Here is a 27,727-nt window from a genome sequence, read left to right as displayed (position 1 = left end):
GTTATTGATTGTGATCATTATTACTGATTTTGATAAATCTTATTATGTTATAACTAGCGGTCTCTTGTGCTTGTTGTGTATATGTCACTGGATAACAGCAGGTTGTGAAGGCTAGTGCTTGAATTTCACGCCCTTCTTAATTGTTAGATTGTTTTTATGCTTCCATGCCAATGATCACGATGATTGGCATGTGAGTATAAAACCTTTTATATTGAGACTGAATACAGTTTTAGGTTATCTTTTCCCTGATCCCAGGGTGGTGCCCCGTTTATTCATGATTATATCATGATAATATATTAAATATAATTATTAATACAGATAATCATATTGATATTGATAGTTAACTGTTGATAACCAAATCTGCTCCTGCTACAACCCCAACATGGGCATTGTTATTATTATGATACGCGCGCACAGCGCGTGATGCGCGGGGTGGGAGCAGCGGCGCTGCTTCTGTCATCGGGTTGTCAAATGACTGAACTTGCACTGAACCTCCCCTAAAGCATTAAAGGAGAGGAGAGGAGCTCATTTGATTGGTGAAGATCTGAATCGGCTGTATTAATTCCAGTCCACGCCTCGTCTCCTCCTCGTCTCCCACTCACGCCTTCTTCTCCTCCCTCTTTCCCACTTGCGCCGGTGGGCGAGACGGGAGGTGTGCCTGCGCGAGCCTGCGCGGTGCACGAAACTTGCAAAGTCCAGGCGGACACACCCTGTCGGCGCGGCGCAGGTGCACTGAAAGCTGACTGCGCCTTGTCTACGAAACTAGGGCCCCATGTCTTTATCCAGTTATGTTTGGAGTACGGGAGTTTGATTTACATGCTCTAGCAAACTGGTTGAATTTTCGGCACTTTAAGTACTGTTTCCCCTTTGCTGGGCACTCAGTTTTATAATTGTGGTCTCTGACCATTTCTTGGCAATTTCTCGGTGACAAAGTTTGTATCTGGCGAATATGGGGTTAGCGTGAGGTATGCTGCAAATCCATCGTAGTAAGTCTTTAGCAATTAAGCATAGTCCTCCGTCAGTGTACATGTGTTACTTATATTCTGACCCGATCTACAGTAGGAGAAAACCTCTTCTCTTTTTTAGCGGGCCCGTGAACATGAGCTTGGCATGTTGTTTAAATTGGCGGCACGTATCAGGTAGGTTGACACAAGGTCTGACACATGTTGTGACTTGCTATATATATGTAATAATTGCAGATACATGTAGTTCACTTGGGAGTTTTTTGCTAGCCAAACTTTATTGTTATGATAGATCCATTCCACATCTGTTTTTTTCGGTGTATCAAAATAAAGGTCCTGCTTGCAGCAGTAGCATTAAACATGACAGGGACCACTGCTTTAATGAGACAATCAGAGGCTTTAGTACATTTTGGATTGGTTGAACAGAAGAAACGGGTATTTATCCTGTTTGATCGTATATAAAATGAGTTGTCAATGTCAAGTACTGAAAATTGGCACAGAATGCTTGGTCAGTTTTTTATAATCGGTGCTACAGACTCAGTCAGTGCTCAAGAAGTACCAAGCTACGTTAGCTAGGTAGCTAGTAAGCTAAGCTAACGGCTGTGTTGGTGACGTACATGGTTCAGTTCAGTTCAGCGCAGAGGAATACCGCTGGAGACCTGTGCGTAAAGGTTTGGATTAGAGTGCCGGTGCTAGAGAGTTGAGAACATCGTCTGTGTTTTTGTTCCTTTTCATGTGTGAGGGCCGTGTGCGTGTTAACACCGTGTAAGTAGAGATTGTTTTCACCTATTATATGTTTACTTTAGTTTTATCTTTCTTAACTGTCTTGCCTGGTAATTATGTTGAACGTGTTGCCACCTGTTGTTTACAAGATGGCGGGGCGGAGCGCTGTTCAATGCGCTCGTTATTTCTGTGTTATTAATATGATGTATACTGTTATAGACGTGTTGCTTCACAAGCCTTGAGCTAATAAGTGTTCTTCGTACAATGTGAGCTACTGTGTGTTATGTGATTGTCAATATTGTTGCATGTCACTTATTTGTAGTTTGGATAGATATGTCATGTTTTTCAGTAATTATGTCACTCCTAGGTTTTGTATCCAATTTGTCAGTCATAGTAACACCATTGTAATTTGTGTCTACTTTGCTTTGTTAGCTATTTCTGTATTGTCATACTGATTATTTTTTTCTGTTGTTTTGTTACAGAACCACACACACCTACACTCAATAAATGGTCAAAGGAATATCTTGTCTGTGCAGTGCATTCTTACAGATGCCCCCTGGTGGCCACAACTTTACATCACCAGTACAGTCCATATTAACCAACAAAACAATATTTACATACAATGTAAGAGCAATCTGATCACCCGGCCAGGAATCCCATCAGGTCCAGCAGCTTTTCGGATGTTCACCCGTTTGAACGCACGCCGCACATCTTCCTCTGTGATGTAGAAGGTGCTTGGTGTGTTATTGGCAGTGCTTGCACTGCTGAGGGGACTGCTCTGGGGAGTCGGGTTGGTGGTTTCAAACCAGGCATAAAAAAGAGTCAGCTCATCTGGCAGTGTAGGCAAAACATTAGTTGTACAGCTAGGTCTTGCCTTGAGGTCTGATATGGCATGTATGCCCTGCAATACTCTGCGTGAATCATTTCCACTTAGCTGTCTCTCAATTCTTTCCTTATACTACTCTTTGCTAGCTTTATTGCCTTGCAAAGGTTGTACTGAGCTATTATCCTCTCATCCAAATTCCCAGAGGAAAAGGCTTTGTCTCTTGCTAGTCGCACTGAGTGGTCAAGCCATGCTTTTTGATTGGGAAAAACACAGACTGATTGCACGTGGACAATGTCTTTAAAACACTTAAGTACAAAACACATCACTACGTCAGCATATTCGTGAATATCAGCTGTCGCCTCCAAAGACACCTCCCAGTCCACAGGCTCAAAACAGTCCTGGAGCTCAGCATCCGATTGGTCGGACCAGCGGGGGATTGACCTCATGGTGGGCGCTGTCTGCTTCAACTTGTGTTTATAGGCTGGCAGCAGCAAGATAGAGGCATGGTCTGACTTCCCGAACGGTGGCCGGAGGAGGGGTTTGTAAGCATTGTGGAAGGGGGAATAGCAGTGGTCCAAAGTTTTACTGCCGCGAGTTTTGAAACTAATATGCTGTCAATATTTTGGCAGTACCTTTGCTCTAAGAAGCTTGATTAAAGTCTCCAAGAAATATGAAGGCTGCCTGTGGATGTTTATTCTCAACATTAGTGACGGAGTTATACAGTTCCTTTAGTGCGCTCTCCGTGTTTGCTTGTGGTGGAATATAGACTGCAGTTAAGACGACGGCCGTGAACTCCCTTGGCAGCCAGAATGGTCTACACAGCAGCATTAAGTACTCCACGTCAGGTGAGCAAAACTGCTTTATGGGATGTATACTGTCCGGACTACACCACGCATTGTTGGTAAAAAACAGACTCCACCACCTTTCTTCTTCCCCGAGAGGTCAGCTGATCTGTCCGCCCAAAACACGGAGAAGCCATGGGGGGCAACTGAGTGATCGGGCACGCTCGGTGTCCAGGTTTCTGTTAGACAAATAACATTACAGTCTCTTGACTCACGTTGGAAGGATGTTCTAGCCCAGAGTTCACTCAGCTTATTATCCAGAGACTGAACATTTGCCAGCAGTATACTGGGGAGTGGAGGCCGGGTTTCTCGTCGCCTGAGTCTCACAAGTATTCCAGCTCTGCGTCCTCTTTTCCGGTGTTTGTTGCGTCTTTGCCTTGGTCTCATCACTGGGTTGGTATGGTACTCCTCTGTTAGTGCGACCAGTGGGTCAATGTGAATATACTCCGGGGTGGGCCGGTGGATCGTCGATTCTCTAATTTCTAATAAAGTGTCTCTGTCATACGCTATCAGACTAGCAACTTTACATACATATGTCAAACAAAAACATAATAAAATAGCTAAAAGGTGGTCGTGGAGGCGCAAGAGACACGGCAGCCATACTCTGATGGCGCCATGAGATGGTGTTTCACACTAAATTAAATGATACTACGACAAAATGAGAATTTCTGGACTCAAAATATCTTTTATATTTCCAATAAAAAAAACATATTTGTCTCTCGCTGTTGACTACCATACATATTTTTTTCCCGGCATAACCACAGAAGTTTATAAAGAAATGTGGATTGCGGTGTAGCGGCAATGGTGTCTCCTTTTACAAAGCACCCCGGCGTTGTGGAACCAGAGAGGCTGTGACAATGAGTAAATGAGTGTCGGGAATCCAATTAGCTCGACTGTACCAACAACAATGAAAAGTGAACTTTTGCTCATCTTGCATATTTGCACGACTCTTCAACCGCAAGCAAAGTTGCTGCATACAGTGGCGGCCACGTGCAAGCTTTCCATCTTCTTCGGATCAACGTTCTGAGCTTGTTAAATCCTCTGCTGACGGGTCACGCACGTAAAACATCTTCAAAACGTCATGGTCTGTTCCGGCTTCCCGGCTCGCTCCGTTCATAAAGCCGCCTTGCCTCTGATGCGGTTCTGTGACAACCTCCGTTGCCATCTCAGAGGTGCAACATTCTGTAACCCCTTTCCATCTCAGTACCTTTTACAATAATGACGGTGCAGAAAAAAGGAGTGATACTCCCGCAATGAAAAGGCACATTCACCCGCTGTCTTTTGAGCTTCACCTGACAGGATGTCCTGTGTGTACTTCCCCACAGCATGTATATGTATGTATGTGTGTGTTTGTACCTGTAGGGCTTGTCGTAGGTGTTGACTCCAGTGAAGCTCTGGCTCCTAGTGATGGATCTGGAGGTGAGGCGTCTGGCCGGGCGAACAGACAGCGACATGGTCGAGAGAGTTCGGGACGGACTCCCTGAACGAGGAAAAGAACCATTAACAGACACACCTGCAAGACCAAAGGATCAAACATGTTTTTCTGTCATCCATAGTACACACTGAAATGGCAAATAGGAAACTGACTGAAATGGGGAAAAATGATAAATATAGAAATATAGTTGGAATTTATTTAATCCTAAACTAAGAAATTATTGTTGCCAGTCATCCCCCCAAAAAGAAACACCAGATATATACTGTATTGAGAGAATTCATAATAAAAATAATATATTAGAATAAAATATAAATATAAAAAATGACAACAACTACAGCATAAAATATAAACAGAGATACTATATACAATATACCTTAGACCAGGGGTCGCGTTAACCGAATATTTTCCGTCATTGACCGTTTTTTCAAAACGGTGACGGAAAAATCCGAGGGCCATCCGTCATTTTGACAGATTGCAATTCACACCCCTGACCACTTGGTGGCGAAGAGCATATTACAGTAATTGGCTCTTGTAGAAGAAGAAAAATAGAAAAGAAGAAAAATGTCACGGCAGTTGAGTGTCAGAAGTTTCTTTAAAAAGCCCAATAACGATGTTGATAAAAGAGGTGAAAAAAGAGGGATAGATGCAGATGAAGATGAAGCACAAACTCAGCCCTTGGCCTCGGCGGAACGAGGAAGCGGCAGCAAGGAGGTTAGACGCAAGCAGGCACGCGATTCAAGTCCATGCGGACCAGGAGGAAGGTGTGAGACTGTGCGTTTAGGCCACAGGTGAACTGTTCATATTTCACTATTCATTGTTCATATGTAGCTACTGGGGCCACACAGTCGGATGTTTTGGTTACTGCGGAGAAAAAGTTACATATTCTACTGCTTGATGTGTGTATCCACGGTGTGGAATATTTGTTCAGCTTGTTTGGACTGAATATTCATTAAAAATGAATTCAAATTAAATGCAATTGAATATGTCATTATTATCATTTAAAAAATTTAAGTGACCGGTAAATATAGATTATGACGGGTTTTTTATGACCCTGTCAGGACACCTTTCACATAGAGTGGGACTAGAACACCCTCATGATTATCAAAGTCAATGAATTTCAGAGTCCCAACATCACCCAGGAGAAGGCGTTACAGCGCAACAGTTTGGAGAAAAAAACTCTCATCTCTGCGTGTGGGCATGGACACTGGGGGCCCCTTGCTTGCGCTTGGGGGCGTGGGGGGCCTGGTTTGGGGTCTCGCCATCTCTTGTCCCTCCATGGATAAAACCCTTTCTCTCTTCACTTTACCCTCCTTGTCCAGGCATGGCATAGGTTAAAAACTGCGACTGAGGCTGTTCCAAATTGACTCAAAGTACCAATCACTTCCAACATCCAGCAACACATGTGATGCCAAGGTGTCTACATTGGTGCATCATGGTCCCTCTTTTCGAGCCTTCCCAATTTGAGTCAGTAATGCTAAATTTAAATTTCGACTGCCACCTCTTTCCAACACACTGTGAATCTTCAACTCTGAAAAAAATATATTTTACACAAAACCTGCAGAATAGACAGAGGTCGACATGGAAGAATTACCTATTTCTGAATTGATCTCTTTTCCGTTTTGACTTAAAATTTCATATCCACCACTTCATTGACAAGGCTCACTGTGCACAATAGTCTGGAGTGTGGAATAAACCTGGCTACTCATCTCATCTGACCACTGTAGGACAAACAACTGTTGCGTTGCTTTCTGTTTTGTCTTTTCTTCTCCCTCAAAACCTCGGGATGGAACTTTAATGGACTTGGGGTGAAAACTGGGGTAAAAATGTTTTATGACATGGCAAGGTTTCACCCCTAATTTCAACCTGCACATATAGACATATTAGCAACTAAAGAAAGAAGTTTGTTGACTCTTGCATGAGAAAATCTACTGGTGTAACCACGGGGGTCATTAATTATGCATGTAGGTCTTCTGAAGTCAAGCCACAAAAACGAGGAGGTGGCTATAAAGACTATCACTTTCTTGAGCCAAAACTAAAAACATTGTGAACTATTTATGTAATTAGAGCTTGAAGAAGTGAGTCTTATGTAAGTCACATTTGCGAATTAACAAAGTCAACTCCCAGTCTTGTAGGAGAAAGTATGGCAAATATATTATTTTATGGGTTTACTGTTTTAGCATGGAGCCAGACTGCCATCCTGTGGTGATAGTTATTTAGGTCCCCATGGTCATAGTATATAATTACTTGAGTTAAGATCTGATTAGATTGAGAAATTAAACTAGTCTAATATGTGCTAATATTATAATCCTTAATTTTATTGTGTGTTGAAATGTACTCATAATTCAAGTGTACACTAATATTAAACTTGGTGTACGAAATGCTTCAACTTGCATTTTTCCCTGTGAATGCTGTGTGATGATTTATTAAGTACAATTATATGTTAAGAGCAGGTTTTTGACCATAGTGACAAGAGTTCTGCGAGGCAGAAGTCCTCTTGCCAAAACACACCCACTGGCGTTTGAAAGAAATATTGACTCGTCTCGGTCTCCGCACTTTCTTCCGTTCTTCTTTTTTCTCTTTTACGTTTACTTTGTTTGATTTCAATTTTTTTACTCTTGCATATTTTGTAACTTACTAAGTGTTTTTGCCCACATTAGTGTTGCTTACCACATGTAATAATAACTTTGAGAATAATATCAAACAGCCAACAAGATTATTTTCAACTTTATTATCAGCAAACAGCAAGACAGCGAGGCCTCCTATCTGACATGTAAGATTTGTAGGATCAGGAGCAAGTTGATTTTTAAACTTAATTGGATCCTTAGATAAGTGGTTCCATACCATAAAATAGGGGTTTTGCATTCCCCGTTGATCTACGACCACTTTCTCTGTCCCAATCACCAAACTCCATAATAATTCTTGTTTACCAATCAATATCCATTCATGCACATTATTTGATTCTGTTATTCCTACCTACCAAACCAAACCTTCATTTATTACCCATTTACTCTATTGTTAAACAGTTAGTTAAAAATAAATGTTCATTCATCACCAAGTCGTTACTGACGGAGTAATATGTTGTACCAAACAGGAGTTGTAAATGTGCTTGCAATACAAATAAAGTTGACTTATGTATGACAAAATCATATTCACGGCTTCATTTGCTGCATTTTTAGCAAAAGAGTAGGCCTTCTGAGGCTGGCTTTACACGACAATGGTCCCGGGTGAAACTGACAAAATATTTGATCAGATGTGCTTTTCGTTTAGACGGCGACAGCGAAAAAATGAACCCACCTTCCAGAGTGGAAATCTTGAAAACGCTCCCGTCTAAAGGGTTGAAAACGCAAAAGTGTGCTCTGAGCTGCTCACGCTGGCTCTGAGCATACGCGTCGACTTCACATTCTTTGTGGCCTTGTAATCCATCCATCCATACATCCATCCATACCTCCATTTATTCATCCATCCATCGTTTGCAGCAATAGCTTGACCTCCTTGTCTGTCCAGACAAAGTTGTCTGTCTTGCTTTGCTTCTTCACCATGTTTTGGTTTTCGACTGTGGGCTATTTCGCGCTACTAAGGAGAGAAGTAGAAGGAAGTTTCCACGCATGAGCGCGCTCGTGGTGTTGTATGGCAGTGCTTCACAGTACCACCTAGCTACCTGGCATGCATACTACATCAAATTTCACACACTTTTGCTTCACCGTGTGCATGCAGATTTACACCCAAAGACGCTCCTCTAAACGCGGAATAAAAAGTGGGAACGCAACACCACTTTTGCGGTTTGTGTTGAGAGCATTGTTGTGTAAAGCTAGCCTGAGTGGGATTGGTTCAAATTGGGATTGTGCCTGAGTGGGATTGGTGAGTGTTGAGAGCTACCATATAGGCACTAGAGGCACTTGTGAACCAGGAGATTATAGTATGTTAAACACCGTAGAACAAAATGGGCTTCCTCTTCGACATATACGAAAGGAACACTTTCTACATTTAACAAAGAGCCGACTTATTTGCTGCTAACAACCGATTCCAACGACTCAGTGAATTAACCCGGTACAAACAACCGGCTCTTCAGACGGACTCATCTCTCTAGGATCTACATCTCTCATCTCGCTAACATGGCTATGTTTCATCCCAAATATAATGTTATCTTCGCTGATGCCTCTTTTTATCAGCTGGGAAGACAAAGAACAAGCAAGACCTGTTGTTCCTGTGAGTAACGTTAAGTCCATTCATTTCTGTCAGCTAACGCAGTGTTTTCCTACTGTGGCCTATCCAGTGTCCTGCATCCTGTTGCTTCAAACAGCTGAAAGGCCTTTACAAGAAGACTGCCAAACAGCGTCCCTCCCACAGAACAGGAAATGTCACAATCGTACAGGAAGTCAGACACAACAACCTCTCCTGACAGGAAATCCAACAAAGGGAGATAGTCCTGAGGGCTGCAGTTTTCTAGCTGGAGCGTAACTGAATCTACTTTGATACTGATTTTCACATCAAACCTTTAAGTGACATGAACTCTGAATAATAATAAGAAAACAAACAATTCATTTTACTCTTAAATGGGAGTAAATGTGTAATGACTTACTTTACCTCCTGGGGGGGTAAATTATCTGTTGAAACCTAGTTTAAGTATGGGCAGTTGGAAGGGAGTGAGAGATAAAGGAAAACAACACTCTTCAGAGACAGAGGCAGACAAAAAGAACAAGTTGGGTCAAACTGGGTCCAGGACATTCAGGCACTTCCTTCTCTAACTTCCTGCTAAATCATCATATTATGTTGCCACAGCAGTTCCCTGTCTCTACAGAATAAGGGATAACAGAGTAGCAGACCTTATAGTAACACTGGTTAAGCCCCAACATCAGTGGTGTCTATAGACGTGATGGCTACCATTGTATTGTTTGTAACTCCATTATTATTATTTTAATGTCAGATCATTTAATTTATTCATTGTATATTACAATGATTTCAATTAATATAAGAGATGTTTCTGAATAGAATCACCGACTTAACGTTTAATGCACACACACTCTTGTCACAGTGTAGGAAAGCACATTGCAAATAATTAGTCGATAACACTGATTCACCAGATTTTATGATGCTCTGATTGTTTAATTTCACATTAAAGAGGAGAGGACAGGCCCGTGATTGTAATGATACACTGGTAATGCAAATGAGTCAATGATTGACGTGACTGGACGTGTCTCTACACCTGCACGTTGATACTTTTTTTTCACCTTCTAGAGACATATTTGGAATTTTCTGAGACACTTCTGACAAAACTGGGGTTTAATTACACTTTAACCTGCCTAGAGGCAACACTGTACCATAGAGGGTTAAATATCTACATTGATTACATATTGATAAGTTAACCAACCAGTATTCCTGGCACCAACAAGCAAGGGTAGCAATGTGTAATCTTCTAGTCAATGAATAGCTCTGGCAATCCCACAGAGAGAGCTTGTGTAAGGGTGTACAGATGAATAGTTGAGGATGCAGTGCAGGTATCCACACAGAGCACACTGAGAGGTTAACCATTCTACAGACTGATAGATGTTCGGTGTGGTACGTCACTTTTCTGGAACCAAACAATTCTTCTCAAATTAGCTTATTTAGGGACTGTTAGTTATTTATTTTAAGACCCACCGGAGGGATTTTTGGACCTCTGATCACTTTATGCATGGTAAATGGTAAATCCTCATTTATATAGCGCTTTTATCCAAAGCGCTTTACATTGTTGACTGACATTCACCCATTCATACACACATTCACACACCGACGGCGGAGTCAACCACGCAGGGCGACAGCCAGCTCGTCAGGAGCAATTAGGGTGAGGCGTCTTGCTCAGGGACACCAGACACACAGGTAGGAGGAGCCGGGGATCGAACCGGCAATCTTGCCGTTACCAGCCAACCCACTCTACCTCCTGAGCTAATGCCCCCCCCATGCATAACCCCCCCGGCAATATAATTTATTTTAACATGACCCTGCAATCGACATGGCAGAATTAATATGACCCCCCCGACAATTTATCAACTCAATATGTCACATCACAGATATTGAGTGACGAACGGTCAGTTATTAATGTTTCACATCAAGAACATTGTGTGACGAACATCTGCTCCAGTCCCAAAAACTCTCCGACTGTGTGAATGCGTAAGTTAATAGTTGTATAATATGACTGCCCTGTCATAAGAGCACTACTAGATCTGATTGATTCAATGAGTGTGTTCAGTGTGCTGATAGCTCAGTGGTAGAGTTACCGCCCCATGTACTGAGGCTCCCTGCAGCGGTCCCAGGTTTGAATCTGCCCTGCGGTCCTCTTTTCATGTCGGCCTCACGCTGTCCTCCCGCAATAAAAGGCCAAAAATAGAACTTTAAACAGATGAATGTGTTGCTGAGATGTATTTTTATACTATATTTGAAATGTTGCTGTTTCATGACAAAAGCTGAGGAACCCCCCCCCCTCAATTTTAATTTTAACATTAATACCCTCCCTATTGGTCTATTCCATAAATACCGAATACCGAATCCCTTATAATAATTGTTTTTTTTATTATTTCAGTCTAAAAGAAATATGTTGTTTTTCTGTTTTAAGCTAAATATTTGAAGATTTGTATAAAAATAAGAGTGTTATTTTTTTGTTGTTCCTGACATACTGAATGCCAACCCTGAGATATTTAGTTGCCCACCAACGTTGACAAGGCGCCGTGTGCCGGTCATAGTCCCAGTTCAGACAAGGCAGTGGTAGTGGGAACATTTCCCCTCTGCAACTGTCCTGTCTCATAAACCTTGTTATCACACTTTCATGAGCTCATCAGTTACCATCAGTTTTAGGTTTACTGATCCATCAGCTCCATTTAAACTTAATCTACCCAAGTTGCACAATTGAAGGCATCAAACTGACAATGTCCATCAAACTGCTGCATTTTTTGAATTTCCTACCTGATCCGAACAGTGGTCCAGTCCTGCCCAGTGATAACAACAGACTGCAGTCACACCATCTGCTCTGTTATTGATGTTCTCATATAAACAGTGGGACTGTGGCTCTGTGCCACACACTCAGCCTTCCATACGCCTCTGTGGTGACACCACACCTATTGTTTGATACTCTCTGGCCTCTCTCTTCCAGATCATTCTGGAAAAATACACTCACACAAACGTACACTCACACACGCACACACACAAACACACACACACACACACACACACACACACACACACTCACAGCACAACACTTACTCCATGTCCCTCACTCTTTTAGAGATGACTTAAAGGGTTACTAAAGGACAGAAGGACTCTAGAAACCACCCAGACTACCATTGGTACCATCTACAGGCACCAGTGATATTGGTGACAAGTGGTGCCTGCACAAAGCCCAAATATATTAAATGACAAAACACACCCAGACACAGCCTGCTGGAAGAGATACACAAGTATCAGCTGATGAACCACCAGACTTTAGAGCAGCCTCCACCATATTATATAGTTTTGTTTTTTGTGTGTGTAATTTATCATGTAGCAAAGTCAGGATGCTTTTGTAAAAGGGGACACCGTAGCACCGCAGCATCACACCGCACCACACCATCAAAGTTCTTCATAAACGGTGCGATCATGGCATATCCAGGGCTTCTCTTTCTGTGATTACGGCGTAATCTCAGAGTGAAAATGCCTGCTGTCTCTGAGAAGGTGCCCTCAAGATGTTCCCTGTGAAGCGCTGGCAGCATAACTGCAGCTTCTGAACTCATAGCGGTAGATGAGTGACCATTTTTCTTTCCATTTTCTGTCCTCGACTTTCTCTGTGACTTACTAGTTAATTACTCCTACTCTCTGTCAGTCACTCGATGATTTTAATGGCAAGAAGGTAGACGAACGAACCATTTGCTCTCTGCTTCCACCAGTCAGGTGCTGGTGTAAACGACCAAAGGGTGACAGCTCGGGCACAGACCACCTGAGCCCCACTGTCTCCCATCTCTTGTATTGAAGAGGAGTCAACTGCACAGGTCATACTTATAACGAGAGTGAACGGGCAAAGATCTTTGTGCCCCAGGCTGGAAATACAGCAACCACCGGTAACTGTAGACAATATACAACATTATTAATCTGCATTTTATATTGCAGATTATTTTATTCACTGTCTATTGGCTATATTATTCACTTTTCTTGTTTAAAAAATATCAACGTAAAAGTAATTTTAAAAATTGATTTTTTCAATGAAGGGCTACTTATTCTTCTCCATATGGGACAGAGGGGGCAGCGCCATAGCGCCCTCTATTGACCAGCCGCCACTCATTAAATAGTTCACACACAGCTAAATCGTTTATTTTGGGTTCATGTGGTAAACCAGTTGACATGTGCCAGAGTGAATAGAATACAGCTTGGTGAAATTCCCATAGGACCTCCGGATGATGTTACTCAGACAGGACAGCGATTGGTTTCCCGGCGTATCTGGGACCTCACAATAGTAGTTATTTCAGCCATGATTAATGAAACATGGTTGGTGTTTACATGGAGGTAAACCCTGCATCCTCTCTAATGCATCCAGCATTCTGAAGAAAAAACCCACAAATGATCCCGCAGTCAAATTCTACGTAAGAAACGCAAAGTGAATGTTGTGAACACGGCATTACAACATTTGTAACCCACTAGGGATACCTTTTGGGGGCAGCCTATCTAAGGGGTCAGTCCTTAGTATTCCTCCCCTCACAATACCAGTATTTCATACACCAGCATACAGTTTAGTCTCATGAATCCAGCCCCTTCCCTCCACAATATTACTGTCTTTAGGAAAAAGAAACTCAGGAGGGAGTAGCATCCTGCAAGGAAGGGAGGGTCAGGAAAAAACTAGTGCAGTGTATGGCTCTACTGAGTCACAGGAATAACCTAACAGCTTCACTGTACAGACATGCTAGCTCACTTCCAGGAAAAGGATACCAGTGTCTGAAAAATATCATATATCATATATCAAGCTAAAAGGGCCAGCATCATGTCTGGTTTTGTACCTTAGCATGGAAAAATAATGTCACTTTTACAACCAAACACTGTGTTTAAGCTAATAAGTGTAAACAATCCAAAATAATGGCTGCCAGTAAAACATATCCCAAATCAGAATGGAACAGTGAGTTAATGAGGAAGTGTGCTGACCTTCCACATCACAATGTGTTTACCGTATGGGGGGAAAGTAACATATAGCCTTTTGTAGCTCCAGGGAAATGCAAACAAATCTGAAAAACTGCTTGAAAGCACCTGCAGTTGGAGCTGAAGACTATGCTGGAGTTAAAATGGAAATCTCTCAACAATTCGATTCCAAACCGATTATCGTTGCATCTATCTCAATGCAACAATTTTATTGTACATTTCCATGCATGATTTAATATTTTTTTTTTTTTATTAAATCTGAGTTTGCTACTCACTTCCTACTTTTGTGATACTCATTAAAGAAAATCAACAGGCTTCTCTCATATTTTATGAACGAAAAGGCTTTTCTTTGTCACAAGTAGAAATTACTTACTATAAACACAAAGTCCTCCTGTTACAGGTGATGAGCATATCCCTGAGAGAACAAACCAGAGTGTCCGTGGAACAAACAACAACGCTGCTGCCTGATGCCGAGACGACGTTTTGTTCAGTGTTTACGGAGCAGCTACGGTGTTAGCCTAGCTTAGCTCTATATTTAGTGTACTGATATATTTGTGTATTTGGTGGAAATTTGTTTATGGAGTTGCACTAGAGAGACATTATGAGCATCAAATCAATTATGATCCACCATAAGAGCAGACAGCAAAAAAATGAACCCAGATGCCAACTCATAGATAGCCATAACACCAGTATTTTTTTTAATCCTAAATCTGAATTTTCATCATGTTTTGCATGATGACAAGGTCACAATCGTAATTGTTGTTGGAACGGAAAGATAAATGACAGAAGTCGTATATGCACCAGAATGTGAAGCCTCTACCAATACAGATGCACTGATGCCACTTTATATCAGTACAAATACTTACATTTCAGTACTTGCCAAGAGTACTGCTACTTAATAATAGCATTACAGTTCTAACAATAACTTTGAAAACATCCAACTTTGTGTTTTCCTGATACAAACAGAGCAGAGTTTACAGTAGAGATATTAACAATAAACTGTATAAAATGCTGTCAGTTGCTGTTGAGCTGAATCTCAGGAAGGGGTCAAAGAACTACACTTCCCAGAAGTTTGCACCAGCGGCAGCAAACTGGCTGCTTGTCACCTGACCAGTCATCGTCACTGATTTGGAGCACCTGTAGACATGGAGGTTCTCGATGATTCAGACTTAGGAGAGAAGACGCTCCAAGTTCACTCATAGGTTCATTCCAAAGACGCCAATGGTGGGTGACATGTTTTACTTACTTTCAATCCTGCTAAATATGTTCAAGAGTATGTTTAACTGCTGTGTAGATTGGGTAAGGAACACATTGCAGCATTGACTTTATTGATTGTGTTAGACGGGTTTGTACTCAAATGATATTTCATTGAGTTTGAAAAATTAAAAGCTGGAGCTGCTCTGTCTGTCTGTCTGAAGGCATTCATAATAGTGTGTGCTACCTAAATAATGACAAACTAACTAATTCCACATTGCACAAGGTGCAAACAACCTTAGTCTTGGCGAGGTTTCCATTGGGAAGCTTCTTAAAAATGAATTTTCCCTGAAGCAAACCTGGCAGCTTCATAGCTGCATCCATGTCAGCACGTCACGTTTGATGTGGTAATTTCACAGTAGGAATACACAGGTTCAAAAAGAAAACAATGAAACAAGAATTTTAACCAAATTACTATAGATAAATTACCATATACTGCCAAATAAAAATGTAAAATACAAATCTTGAAATAATTTGAAAGTCAAATTAAGTTACATCACGGTAATTGTTCCTCCTGCCCATAGTGGTTGTGAAAGAAATCAGGGTTTTTCTTTGTTTTTTTTTTAAAAAAGGTTTTCGATGTGAGTAATGGGGAATAAAATACTGCCCGTATTATGTGCAAAAACATTTTTGTTGAAACATCAACCATCTGCAGTCATACAAACAAACTCAGACTGTTGTAGCCTCATCGTAGCTTCAACTGAACTTCACTGTGGATTTAATCCCAATCACTGAAATCATTTTAGGAAGGGATCTCTTCATCATCAGTATGAACCAGACGTTCACATTCCCAGCTCAGATACTGACGTTTGGTCAGCAGGCCAAAGCTTCAAACTATGATGCTCTTGCTTCCTCTCCAGTGTCCGTTTTGTTGGTGTCAGGGACGCAGTGTCAGTTTCAGCTACTTAGATGCAGTGTCTTAATAATAATAAATAAACTTCAAATGTAGGTTTACTTAGTTGTTTGGTTTTGGTAATTCTTAGCCTGCACAGGAAAACTACTTAATTAGGTGTATGAAAATATTGTGCTTTGCGTTAAAATAAGTACACTTGTCAAGTAAAATAACATATTTAGGGTCATTCCATGGGAAAACGGCCAATATCGGGGTACCATGTACATGACACCTCTCAGATTTTGCTGAAAAGCTGCCTTATGTTGCCTTATGTTACCAAACGAGGGAATCTGAAGGTGCAGGTCAATATCTCAAACACAGAATCAACATTCCTTACTGTTTGGGTGAAAGGTGGGTCATCAAATCCTAAAAACTTTTGATGGCATGTGTGATTTTTCACTTTTTGTGTGCCCCTAGCACCACGATTAATGATCATATTTATTCTAAACAGGATTATTTGTTATATTTGGGAACTTTGCTCTTGCCAAAATGAATTTGAAGGGTATGGTTCCACTGGTGGGGGTTTTATGGGGGTCCAAAAACCCTTTCGGACAGAGGTAACTCTTTAGGAACCCCATATTTGGACCCCCAAATGACCATGTGGGCACTTGATAATCCTAATGGGATTCATACCAGATAAAGATACATATTTGTTCTTTCTTTTAATGAAATAAAACCTTTGACTATGAAGCTCCTTTTACAGCCAGGAAAATACATTGCCTGTATGATGATGACTGGTTTTTTGGAAACATTGTTGAACGTTCAGATGAACATGGTGACGTTTTTGTGAAAGCAGTGCTCGCCAATACAAACTTGACCAAAAGGACCATGACAAAATTATGTCACTGCTTCCACAATTTCTTGGAAAATAGTTAAAGACACTATTATCTATTATCCAAGAAATTGTCAAGTTTGTATTGGCGATCATCACAGATACAGGCAATGTATTTTCCTGGCTGGAAAATGTAGTTTCGTGGCTGATCTGACTGCGAGTGTTCTGCCTCTGGGTGTTCTGTAGCCAAGTGTTCTGAATCCGATTGTTGTCCTGCATCGACATCTGTGAATACTGTATCCTGTGATATTCTTTTCATCCATATCTTATTTTTGGAAATTGGTATTTATATGATACGATCGTGTTCCACTGATCTTTTTGGCCGAGGCGTAACGCCTCTCCAATTCGTACGTTTCCTCATGTTTTTTAATATCTTCTGCACTAACAAAGACCAATGTAATGTTCTTAATGTTTTCTTTTGCCCATTGAAATACCTCCATTGGTGTCAGAATATGGTTTGCATCAGTGGCCTGCAGACTTGGGGGGGATTAGCTCAGGAGGTAGAGCGGGTTGGCTGGCAACCGCAAGATTGCCGATTCGATCCCCGGCTCCTCCTAGGTGAGTGCCTGGTGTCCCTGAGCAAGACACCTCACCCTAATTGCTCCTGATGAGCTGGCTGTCGCCCTGCGTGGTTGACTCCGCCGTCGGTGTGTGAATGTGTGCTTGAATGGGTGAATGTCAGTCATTACTGTAAAGCGCTTTTAAAGTGATTTTCAGGAAATTAATTGCCTGCAGTCTTAATATTTAATTGTTTGCCATCACTGAGCATAACACTTAGTTATTTCCACTATTTTCATGCTTTATCATCACTTTATTCTCCCTGATCTACTTTCCAGACTTCTGGAAAAAATGTCCAAAATGGTGCATTATGAAGAACAAAATTCATATTAAGGAGCTTCATAGTCAAATGTTTTATTTCATTAAAAGAAAGAACAAACATAAATAAATAAATCCGATTAGGATCATCAAGTGCCAACATGGTCATTTGGGGGTCCAAATATGGGGTTCCAAAAGAGTCACCTCTGCCCGAAAGGGTTTTTGGACCCCCATAAAACCCCCACCAGTGGTACCATACCCTTCAAATTTATTTTGGCAAGAGCAAAATGCCCAAATATAACAAATAATCCTGTTTAGAATAAATATGATCTCACCCAAACAGTAAGGAATGTTGATTCTGCCTGCAGAATTGTGTAGTACAAACTAAAATGAACTAACACACCAATTTAGCCTTCTATCACTATTAGAACAGAAGTTATGGGCCTCCAAATATGCCAACAAATGAAATGCGAAATTCCAATGTGTCAAAAAGGGGTGTGGCACTTAAAATTCAAACTGTTTGAGATATTGACCTGAAACTTCAGATTCCCTCGTTTGGTAACATAAGGCATATTTTCACCGCTTTTCAGCAAAATCTGAGAGGTGTCATGTACATGGGTGGCTGAGTTGGCAGGGAATGACCCTTTAGTAAGTGAAATAAGTACGTTATGTAAAACAAGTAAGTTTGTTCAGTAAAATAAGCATGTTGGTTATGAAAAACAGGAACGTTTTTTCATAAATAAATTGGTGTAGGCTACCTGGCATTGATTATGCCATAAGTTAGAACAAAACTATGGTAAAATTAGTAAAAAGTGACTTGGTTTTTCACACAAGACAGTTGTCCTCTTGGTAAAAGTCCTGCAGTACCCCGGCAAACCCGGAGCAGCCGGGAGGCAGGGTGAATATCCGAAAGAGGCAGAGTACTAAAGTTCACGTGTCTGATTGATTTTCCCCACTGAGCGACACACCCACTGAGAAGCCAACTCTGGTAATTGGCAGCTCCATAGTGAGACATGTGAAAATAGCGACACCAGCAACTTTAGTCAAATGTGTCCCAGGGGCCAGAGCGGGTGACATTAAAGCTCAATTGAAACTGCTGGCTAAGGATAAACGTAAATACAGTAAGAGTACGTTATTCACGTCGGCGTTAATGACACCCGATTACACCAATCGGAGGTCACTAAAATAAGTGTTGGCTCGGTGTGTGAATATACAAAAACGATGTCGGACTCCATAGTTTTCTCTGGTCCCCTGCCAAACTTTACGAGTGAGGACATGTATTGCCGCATGTCATCTTTCCACCGCTGGCTGTCGAGGTGGTGTCCAGATAGCGATGTGGGCTTCGTTGATAATTGGCAGCCTTTCTGGGGAAAACCTGGTCTGATCAGGAGAGATGGCATCCACCCCACTTTGGATGGAGCCGCTCTCCTATCTAGAAACGTTGCTGATCTCATTGGTAGTCCTAAAACATGACAAACCAGTATTGAGACCAGGAAGCAGAGTTGCAGTCTTACACACTTCTCTGTGCCTCCATTCGAGCAGTCACCCACCCAAAACCAAAACCACATAAGAACGGTGTCTGTCCCCCGACCACCTAAATAAATTTTCACATGAACCTAATAAAAATTAGCACTTCTGTAGTACAACAAAATAAAGGAATTAAATGTGTACTCTTAAACATTTGATCCCTCTCATGTGAAGTAGTATTAGTCAATGATTTAATATCAGATAATCATATTGATTTATTCTGCCTGACTGAAACCTGGCTACGTGATGAAAACTATGTTTGCTTAAACAAAGCTAGTCCTCCCAGCCATATTAATACTCATATATCTCGAGGCAGCAGACGTGGAGGAGGAGTTGCAGCCATTTTTGATTCAAGCCTATCAATAAATCCGAAACCAAAACTAAACTATAACTCATTTGAGAGCCTGATTCTCAGCCTTTCACCCCAACTGGAAAACAATGCAGCCAATTCTGTTTGTTATAGTGTATCCTGCTCCTGGTCTATATTCTGAATTCTTATCTGAATTCTCTGAGTTTCTATCGAGTTTAGTCCTTAAATCAGATAAAGTTATTATTGTGGGGGATATGTCCATGTGGATGTTGTAAATGACAGCCTTAGCGTAGCATTTACTTCATTAATAGATTCTATTGGCTTCAGTCAGAGTGTACATAAACCAACTCACTGTCAAAGCCACACTCTCGACCTCGTCTTATCTTATGGTGTTGAATTTGAACACTTAATCTCAATCATAATCTTTCCTCAAAATTCTTCTTCATCTGAACATTACGTGATAACCTTTGAATTATTGCTGCTGGACTTCACTTCTCTAGGAAAAAGCTACTACTCTCGGTGTCTATCGGATAGAGCTGTAGCTAAGTGTAAGGAAGTAATTCCACCAATCTTGAGTTCTATGCCATGTCTTAATGAAATGGAGGACTTCTATGTTAATCTTATTCCCTCCCAGATCGATTCTCTGATAGATGAATCTGGTAGCCTAACGACTCTCGACTCTGGAAGTTTGCTCCATGGTATAACTCCCAAACTTGAAAATTAAAACAAATTGCTTAATCTTGAAATCATCTGGCGCTCCACCAAAGTGGAAAAATCCTGCCTAGTCTGGCAAGACAGTCTTAAACGTATAAGAAGGCTCTCCGTAATGCCAGAGCAGCCTACTACTCATCTTTAATATAGGAAAATAAAAAACAACCCTAGATTTTTTTTCAGTACTGTAGCCAGGCAGACAAAGAGTCACAGCTCTACTGAGCCATGTATTCTTAGAGATCTTAGTAGTAATGACTTTATTAACTTATTTAATGATAACATTTTAGCTATCAGAGACCAAATTACTCACGTCTTGCCTTCAATTGGAACATTACCCTTAAACTCAGAAATCTTAGAAATAAAAATAGCATTAAGACCTGATATATATTTAGACTGCTTGGGCCCTAGTTTCGTGGCGCAGCGCGGGGTGGCGGAGCCGGCGTAATGCAAGTTTCGACCCGCGCAGCCTTGCGCACGGTCAGTTTGGCAGTTTGGTGGATCGCCTGCGCCAAGATGGGTGTGGCGGCGCAGCAGGGGGAGGCGTCACAGATTCAGCTTGGCGTAGCGGAAGTTTCGTGGCAAAAAGCCTCGGAAGTTTCGTGGCAAAAAGCCTCGCCGAGACTTCGCCGAAAGCCCGCCAGCTCCAACCTAGTCTACTCTTGGAGTACGGCGCAAATAAAGTTAATTCATTCAAGGCAAATTACAGCTGGCGGAGTGGAAGTTTGGCTGACGGCGCGCAGTGCGCACATGTCACCGAGACCTCACAGGCACATTTCCACAGTTCCAGGCACATTTAAATGCAATAAATAATCACAACACTATTTAATGCAACTAATTGAATCAACACGTGAATTTATATCTATATAGATTGTCCCGTCACATCTGACGTCAGATCAAAGGCGGATGACACGCGTAACGGAAACTCAGCCGCTCGGACCAAAACATCTCCCCCTCTCTCTCCTGTTTTTTATAATATCGGCATTGTTATGATGATACACACGCACAGCGCGTGATGAGCGTGGTTGGGAGCGGCGGCGCTGCTTCTGTCATCGGGTTGTCAAGTGACGGAACTTGCACTGAACCTCCCCTAACGCATTAAAGGTGAGGAGCTCATTTGATTAGTGAAGATCTGAATCGGCTTTATTAATCCCAGTCCACGCCTCTTCTCCTCCTCGTCTCCCACTCACGCCTTCTTCTCCTCCTCTTTCCCACTTGCGCGGGTGGGCGAGACGGGAGGTGTGCCTGCGCGAGCCTGCACGGTGCACGAAACTTGCAAAGTCCAGGCGGACACACCCCGTCGGCGTGGCGCACGTGCGCTGCGCGCTGACTACGCCTAGTCTACGAAACTAGGGCCCCTTGTCTCAAATCTACCTTAACAAACTAACGTCAATGATCTCTTCTTCTATACCTTCAACCTGTCTCCTAGACCCGATACCAACCAGGCTACTGAAAGAAGTCTTACCCTTAGTTAGCGTGTCGTTACTAGATATGATCAATGTGTCTTTATTAACAGGATATGTGCCACAGTCATTTAAAGTAGCTGAAATTAAACCTCTTCTTATCTGCACTGGCTCCCAGTAAAATCCAGAATAGAATTTAAAATCCTTCTACTTACAAGGCTCTTAATGGTCAGGCATCATCATATCTTAGAGAGCTCATTAAACCCTACTGTCCTGCTAGAGCAGTACGCTCTCAGAATAAAGGGTTACTTGTAGTTCCTAAAGTCTCCAAAATTAGAACAGTGGCCAGAGCTTTCAGCCATGAAGCTCCTCTTCTGTGGAACCGTCTTCCGGTTCTGATTTGGGAGTCAGACACTGTTCCAACATTTAAGAACAGGCTTAAAACCTTTCTCTTTGACAACGCTTAAAGTTAGGGCTGGCTCAGGTTTGCCCTGAGCCAGCTCTTAGTTGAGCTGCTATAGGCCTAGACTGCCGGGGGATTTATGGTGACACACTGAGCCTCTCCTAACTGCTAACTGGCCTGACGCTGGAAACGCCATATTGTAGCTCCACCTGCTGCTGCGTGACTGCTCAACTACTCCTGCTTTTTGGTCTACGGGGACATGGTTGGGATGGATCTATCTTGGCGTGGCTGTGCCTGCTGCCATGGACTACTACTGTTGATACTATTGCTTCTGATACCACCACTACTGTTAATGCTACTGCTACTATACTACTACCAACACCAAATGCAGTTGGAACCCAAGGGCCTGGGCTGCATGAGATTTCGGCCTAAAAGCCTATTAAGGCAGTTTTTTCTTGCCACTGATCGCTGTAACGCCCCTGGTGATGTTGGGACTTTGAAACTGTATTGACTCTGAATATCATGAGCGTATTCTAGTCCTGCTCAATGTGTTAATTGTCCTGAGATTACTTCTGTTGTGATATGACACTTTAAATAAAATTGAATTGAATAAGTTACAACCCTCTTAACCAGCAACAGTACATCCAGACAAACAGAGAGTTAATGATTTAGATATGAGCTCATCTCACTCCATACCTCCGTATCCACTGTACATGGTAGCTGTCAGGTCTTTCTAGCGAGGGGTCCACTCACTTCCACAAACAAGTCCGTGCTCCAAACGATCTCTCACTCCCTTTGTCTTTTACCTTCTCAGTCTGGTTCACTGTTCTCTCTCTATGCTGGTCTATTCCCCCTTTTCTCTTCCCCCATATCCACAGTCACAGTTGTTAATCCTTCATCCACTCACCTACTGATCCTCTTTCTCTCTCACACACACTGATAAGGAAAGGAGGAGGAGGAGCCGGAGGAGGAGAGAAGAAAGAGGAAGCAGCTAGGCAGTCCTCCCTCCTCTTTTTCCCTACTGACATCATCAGTTTCCTGCTTCTCCTCCTCCCTGTTGAACATATTGTTTCAGACCACACAACATAATTCTTTACCCACAACATAATGATATCCACTTCTTCCCTACACAGTTCACCATAAAGCATCACTGCAGGGTTTTTCATCTTATTTTGAGGATTTAAAGTCTAGATGAAATTTAGTTCCCATCCCTAGTTATATTGTGCACCCATTAAGACCAAGAATCAATTATTTCGTATTTTTATATAAAAAAAAACATCAATCTGAACTTAGCTATAACTTAGGTCAGTGTAGAGATGCAGTCCTCTGTAGTATATTCTGCCTGCCCTCTTTTGAGCGGTCCAATCAAATGCAAAAGTTTGATTTAAATTCCTCTTGTTACTGTATAAGCTCAAATATTTGGCTTCACTGAGGTATACTCACAATACTGAAGATAAAGATGCTCTAGCTTCTGTTTCATTGGGACTTTCACGGTGGTAACTTTCATAAAAATTACTCTTTTTTTTATAAAACTACCTCTAATTATATGCAAAAAAGAATTCTCATCGCTACTACTGACTATGTGACAGTGTTGAATATTATCAGTACATTGTTTCTTGGTGTTTTAGCAACCCACTCACTCACTCAGTAGCCTATTTTACGCACATTTTGAAGTATTATATTAGAAAAACTATATATATATATATATATATATATATATATATACACACACACACACACACACACACACACACACACACACACACACACATAAATCAGTCTCTTTTCTACCGTCTGCTTGTGTATAACCAGAGAGTGACAATCTGGCGATTGTGTGGCTTCTCCATTGTATAGTGTTTCTTCTGTGTGTGTCCCTATCTCACCAAGAACATCTGCCTTTACACTCTGCTAAGTCCTGCCAGCCCTTATTCTTCACAAAAGCATCTGGTCCATTTTCATTCTCTGCAATAATAACATTTCTGGAACATTAAACACTCTCATCTCTGAGTCTTGCATTAGGGGCCTGGTCCCCATTACCTTGCTGGTGTCCGGAAATCACAGACAGACTAAAAAGCTTTGTGTTATGTCCATTCCCCCTGTGCTCAGACATTACTGGTTATGTATCCACAACCCACACATTAATTGGGCTGAAATAACTGCTAGGAGTTATTTTTGCCATCCCTCTTGCTTTCAGTCTGCTTTGCCTCCTGTAGAGGCCACTGTTGTTCCTGCCTCCTTATGTGGTGGTGAGCTCTTTCCTTACTACAGCGTTGTCTGATCTGGGAGTTGTCCATGTTTTGTATGCTGATAGGGTTGCTGGTTTTGGAGTGGATCTTAATGACCTTTGTCTTTGCTGTATTGGGTGTCAGACCAAGTTCTGACGCAGCTTGTGAGCTCTCCTTTCGCACACCTACAAATGCAGGAGAAGATGGACAGACTCTGTCGTCTACGAAGTCAAGGTCATCCAGCTGCTCCCACATTGTCCACTGGATCCCATTTCTCTTCCCCAGTTGTTTCCTTCAGGATCCAGTCTATGGCCAAGAGGAACAGGAATGGTGGGAGTAGACATTCCTGCCTCACACCTGTCATGATATTAAAGCTCTGGGAGAGTTGGCCTGCATGGATGACTGCTGATGTTCCTTCATATGACTTTTTGATTATGAGAGCGTAGTGCTCTAGCAGGACAGTAAACAGAAATGTTGCAACAGTAAACGGAAATGTTGCTTTAAATGAAACTTCTACACTCACACACACACACACACACACGGTGTAATGAAGCCACATTCCTTGCATTCCCTTCATATTTCTAGACCAGGAATGCTTGTTTCCCTGTTTTCCCTTGTTTCCTTCTTAAAGAGCTCATTAAACCCTACTGTCCTGCTAGAGCACTACGCTCTCAGAATAAAGGGTTACTTGTAGTTCCAAAAGTCTCTAAAATTAGAACAGGGGCCAGAGCTTTCAGCCATCAAGCTTCTCTTCTGTGGAACCGTCTTCCAGTTCTGGTTCGGGAGGCAGACACTGTTCCCACATTTAAGAGTAGGCTTAAAACCTTTCTCTTTGACACCGCTTATAGTAAGGGCTGGCTGCTATAGCTTTTTGGTCTACAGCAACTTGGTTGGGATGGATCCATCTCGGCTTGGCTGTGCCTGCTGCCATGGACTACTACTGTTGATACTATTACTTCTGTTAATGCCACCACTACTGTTAATGCTGCTACTACTACTATACTACCAACACCAAATGCAGTTGAAACCCAAGTGCCTGGGCTGCACGAGATTTCTGCCTAAAAGCCTATTAAGGCAGTTTTTTCTCGGCACTGTCGCTGTAACGCTTGCCCCTGGTGATGTTGGGACTTTGAAACTGTGTTGACTCTGAACATCATGAGCGTATTCTAGTCCTGCTCAATGTGTTAAGTGTTCTGAGATGACTTCTGATTTGACACTATAAATAAAATTTAATTGAATAACATCATCAGTGTTAATGCACGGGACAAACGACAGGATACTTGCACTTTTTTTTGGGGGGGGGGGGGGGGGGTTGGCACTAATATGCCTTGTATTAACATTGCATTGGAAACACATCAATAGGATATCTTTTAAAGGCCAGTATGAACAGGAATAACTGATTCAATAAACATATGAATACCTGAAATTGTTTACACTGACACACTGTTCATATTTCATGCTTTCACAGTATAGTTTGGGTAAATTTTGACCCAGGCCAAGAATTCCCTCATAGTAAGTGCCTATACCTCTCTCTACGTTGTTATAATCTGAGCGTGGGAATAACTCTTCCCGCCATAACCTCAGTCACTGAAAAGGCAGCTCAGGTTTATAATGTCATGATGTTTTGATCTCAGTCAGCTCAGAAATAATGGATTCTAGTTCTTTAATTTTAGATTATTGTGTTACATTGCAGGTACAGATATCATGTCTGTGTCAAGGCACCCTCTGACCTACACATGGTATACAGTTTCATTTTCAAAATTCTCTAAAACATCCATTTCCTTGATTTGACCCACACTGATCGGGTCTTAAATACATTTAAATACATACGGGTCAAATTTGACCTGGAAAAGCCTCAATGTACAAACATTTGGAGCACCTGTATAAAAGTATAACATTTTGAATTACACTGAAAAAAAATATAAATGCAACACTTTTGTTTTTGCTCCCATTTTTTATGAGATGAACTCAAAGATCTAAAACATTTTCTACATACACAAAATAACCATTTCTCTCAAATATTGTTCACAAACCTGTCTAAATTTGTGATAGTGAGCACCGAGATCTCTTTGCCGAGATAATTTATCCCACCTCACAGGTGTGGCATATCAAGATGCTGATTAGACAGCATGATTATTGCACAGATGTGCCTTAGACTGGCCACAATAAAAGGCCACTCTGAAACGTGCAGTTTTTTTTATTGGGGGGGTCTGGGGGGTCAGAAAACCAGTCAGTATCTGGTGTGACCACCATTTGCCTCACGCAGTGCAACACATCTCCTTCGCATAGTTGACCTATGAAATGTTGGCCCACTCCTCTTCAATGGCTGTGTGAAGTTGCTGGATATTGGCAGGAACTGGAACACGCTGTCGTATACGCCGATCCATTGCATCCCAAACATCCAACATCCTGAGGCACAACAATGGGCCCCAGGATCTTGTCACGGTATCTCTGTGCATTCACAATGCCATCAATAAAATGCACCTGTGTTCTTCGTCCATAACAGATGCCTGCCCATACCATAACCCCACCACCACCATCGGCCACTCGATCCACAACATTGACATCAGAAAACCGCTCACCCACAAGACGCCACACACGCTGTCTGCCATCTGCCCTGAACAGTGAAAACCGGTATTCATCCGTGAAGAGAACACCTCTCCAACGTGCCAGACGCCATCGAATGTGAGCAGTTGCCCACTCAAGTCTGTTACGACGACGAACTGGAGTCAGGTCGAGACCCCGATGAGGACGACGAGCATGCAGATGAGCTTCCCTGAGACGGTTTCTGACAGTTTGTGCAGAAATTCTTTGGTTATGCAAACCAATTGTTTTAGCAGCTGTCCGACTGGCTGGTCTCAGACGATCTTGGAGGTGAACATGCTGGATGTGGAGGTCCTGGGCTGGTGTGGTTACACGTGGTCTGCGGTTGTGAGGCTGGTTGGATGTACTGCCTTTGGAGATGGCTTATGGTAGAGAAATGAACATTCAATTCACGAGCAACAGCTCTGGTGGACATTCCTGCTGTAAGCATGCCAATTGCACGCTCCCTCAAAACTTGCGACATCTGTGGCATTGTGCTGTGTGATACAACTGAACATTTTCACAAAAAATCACTGCGACAAATTGAGGCAAAACACCCTCCCAATTTTTTAATATGATTTTAACAAGAATATGATCTTTCAAAAAAAGTAAGTTTGGACCTGATACTTGTTTTTTGGAATATGACTCTGAAGTTGGGCAAAGATGTGTTTACTTCCATTTTTGAGCCTTAATATCTGTGAAACTAATCATCTGAGAGTAACCATATTTTGTAGAATGTTGAAGTTGTGTTCACCAGAGATAGAGGCAGAAGTGATAGAAGTCTTTTATCTGCAAAAATGGGGGCTCAGCCACTCTTCAAATGTACTACTTTATTTCAACAAGCCACATTTTAAGTA

At 42.0% G+C, this 27,727-nt stretch overlaps 1 protein-coding gene across 3 annotated transcripts in view; it reads right to left on the bottom strand.

The window, feature by feature from the left end:
- LOC311019023 (rho family-interacting cell polarization regulator 1-like) overlaps nucleotides 1-27,727 on the bottom strand; it is a 102,716-nt gene that overhangs the window by 54,867 nt on the left and 20,122 nt on the right. The window contains exons 1-2 of one of the 3 annotated variants that reach the window (XM_084018183.1): nucleotides 22,759-22,980; nucleotides 4,710-4,833 (exon numbers count right to left, since the gene is read on the bottom strand). In XM_084018183.1, coding sequence (XP_083874309.1) covers nucleotides 4,710-4,833; nucleotides 22,759-22,777 — 143 coding nt within the window. In that variant the 5' untranslated portion in view covers nucleotides 22,778-22,980. Of the gene's footprint in view, nucleotides 1-4,709; nucleotides 4,834-22,758; nucleotides 22,981-27,727 lie in introns of those variants that run through there. The other 2 variants (XM_084018185.1, XM_084018184.1) reach the window with 2 other exon arrangements.

This window comes from Eutrigla gurnardus (genome assembly GCF_963514095.1).
Source record: "Eutrigla gurnardus genome assembly, chromosome: 9".
In the NCBI taxonomy this organism is placed as follows: domain Eukaryota; kingdom Metazoa; phylum Chordata; class Actinopteri; order Perciformes; family Triglidae; genus Eutrigla; species Eutrigla gurnardus.
Note: the sequence above shows the minus strand (reverse complement) of the source record. Positions and strands in the feature narration are given on the sequence as shown.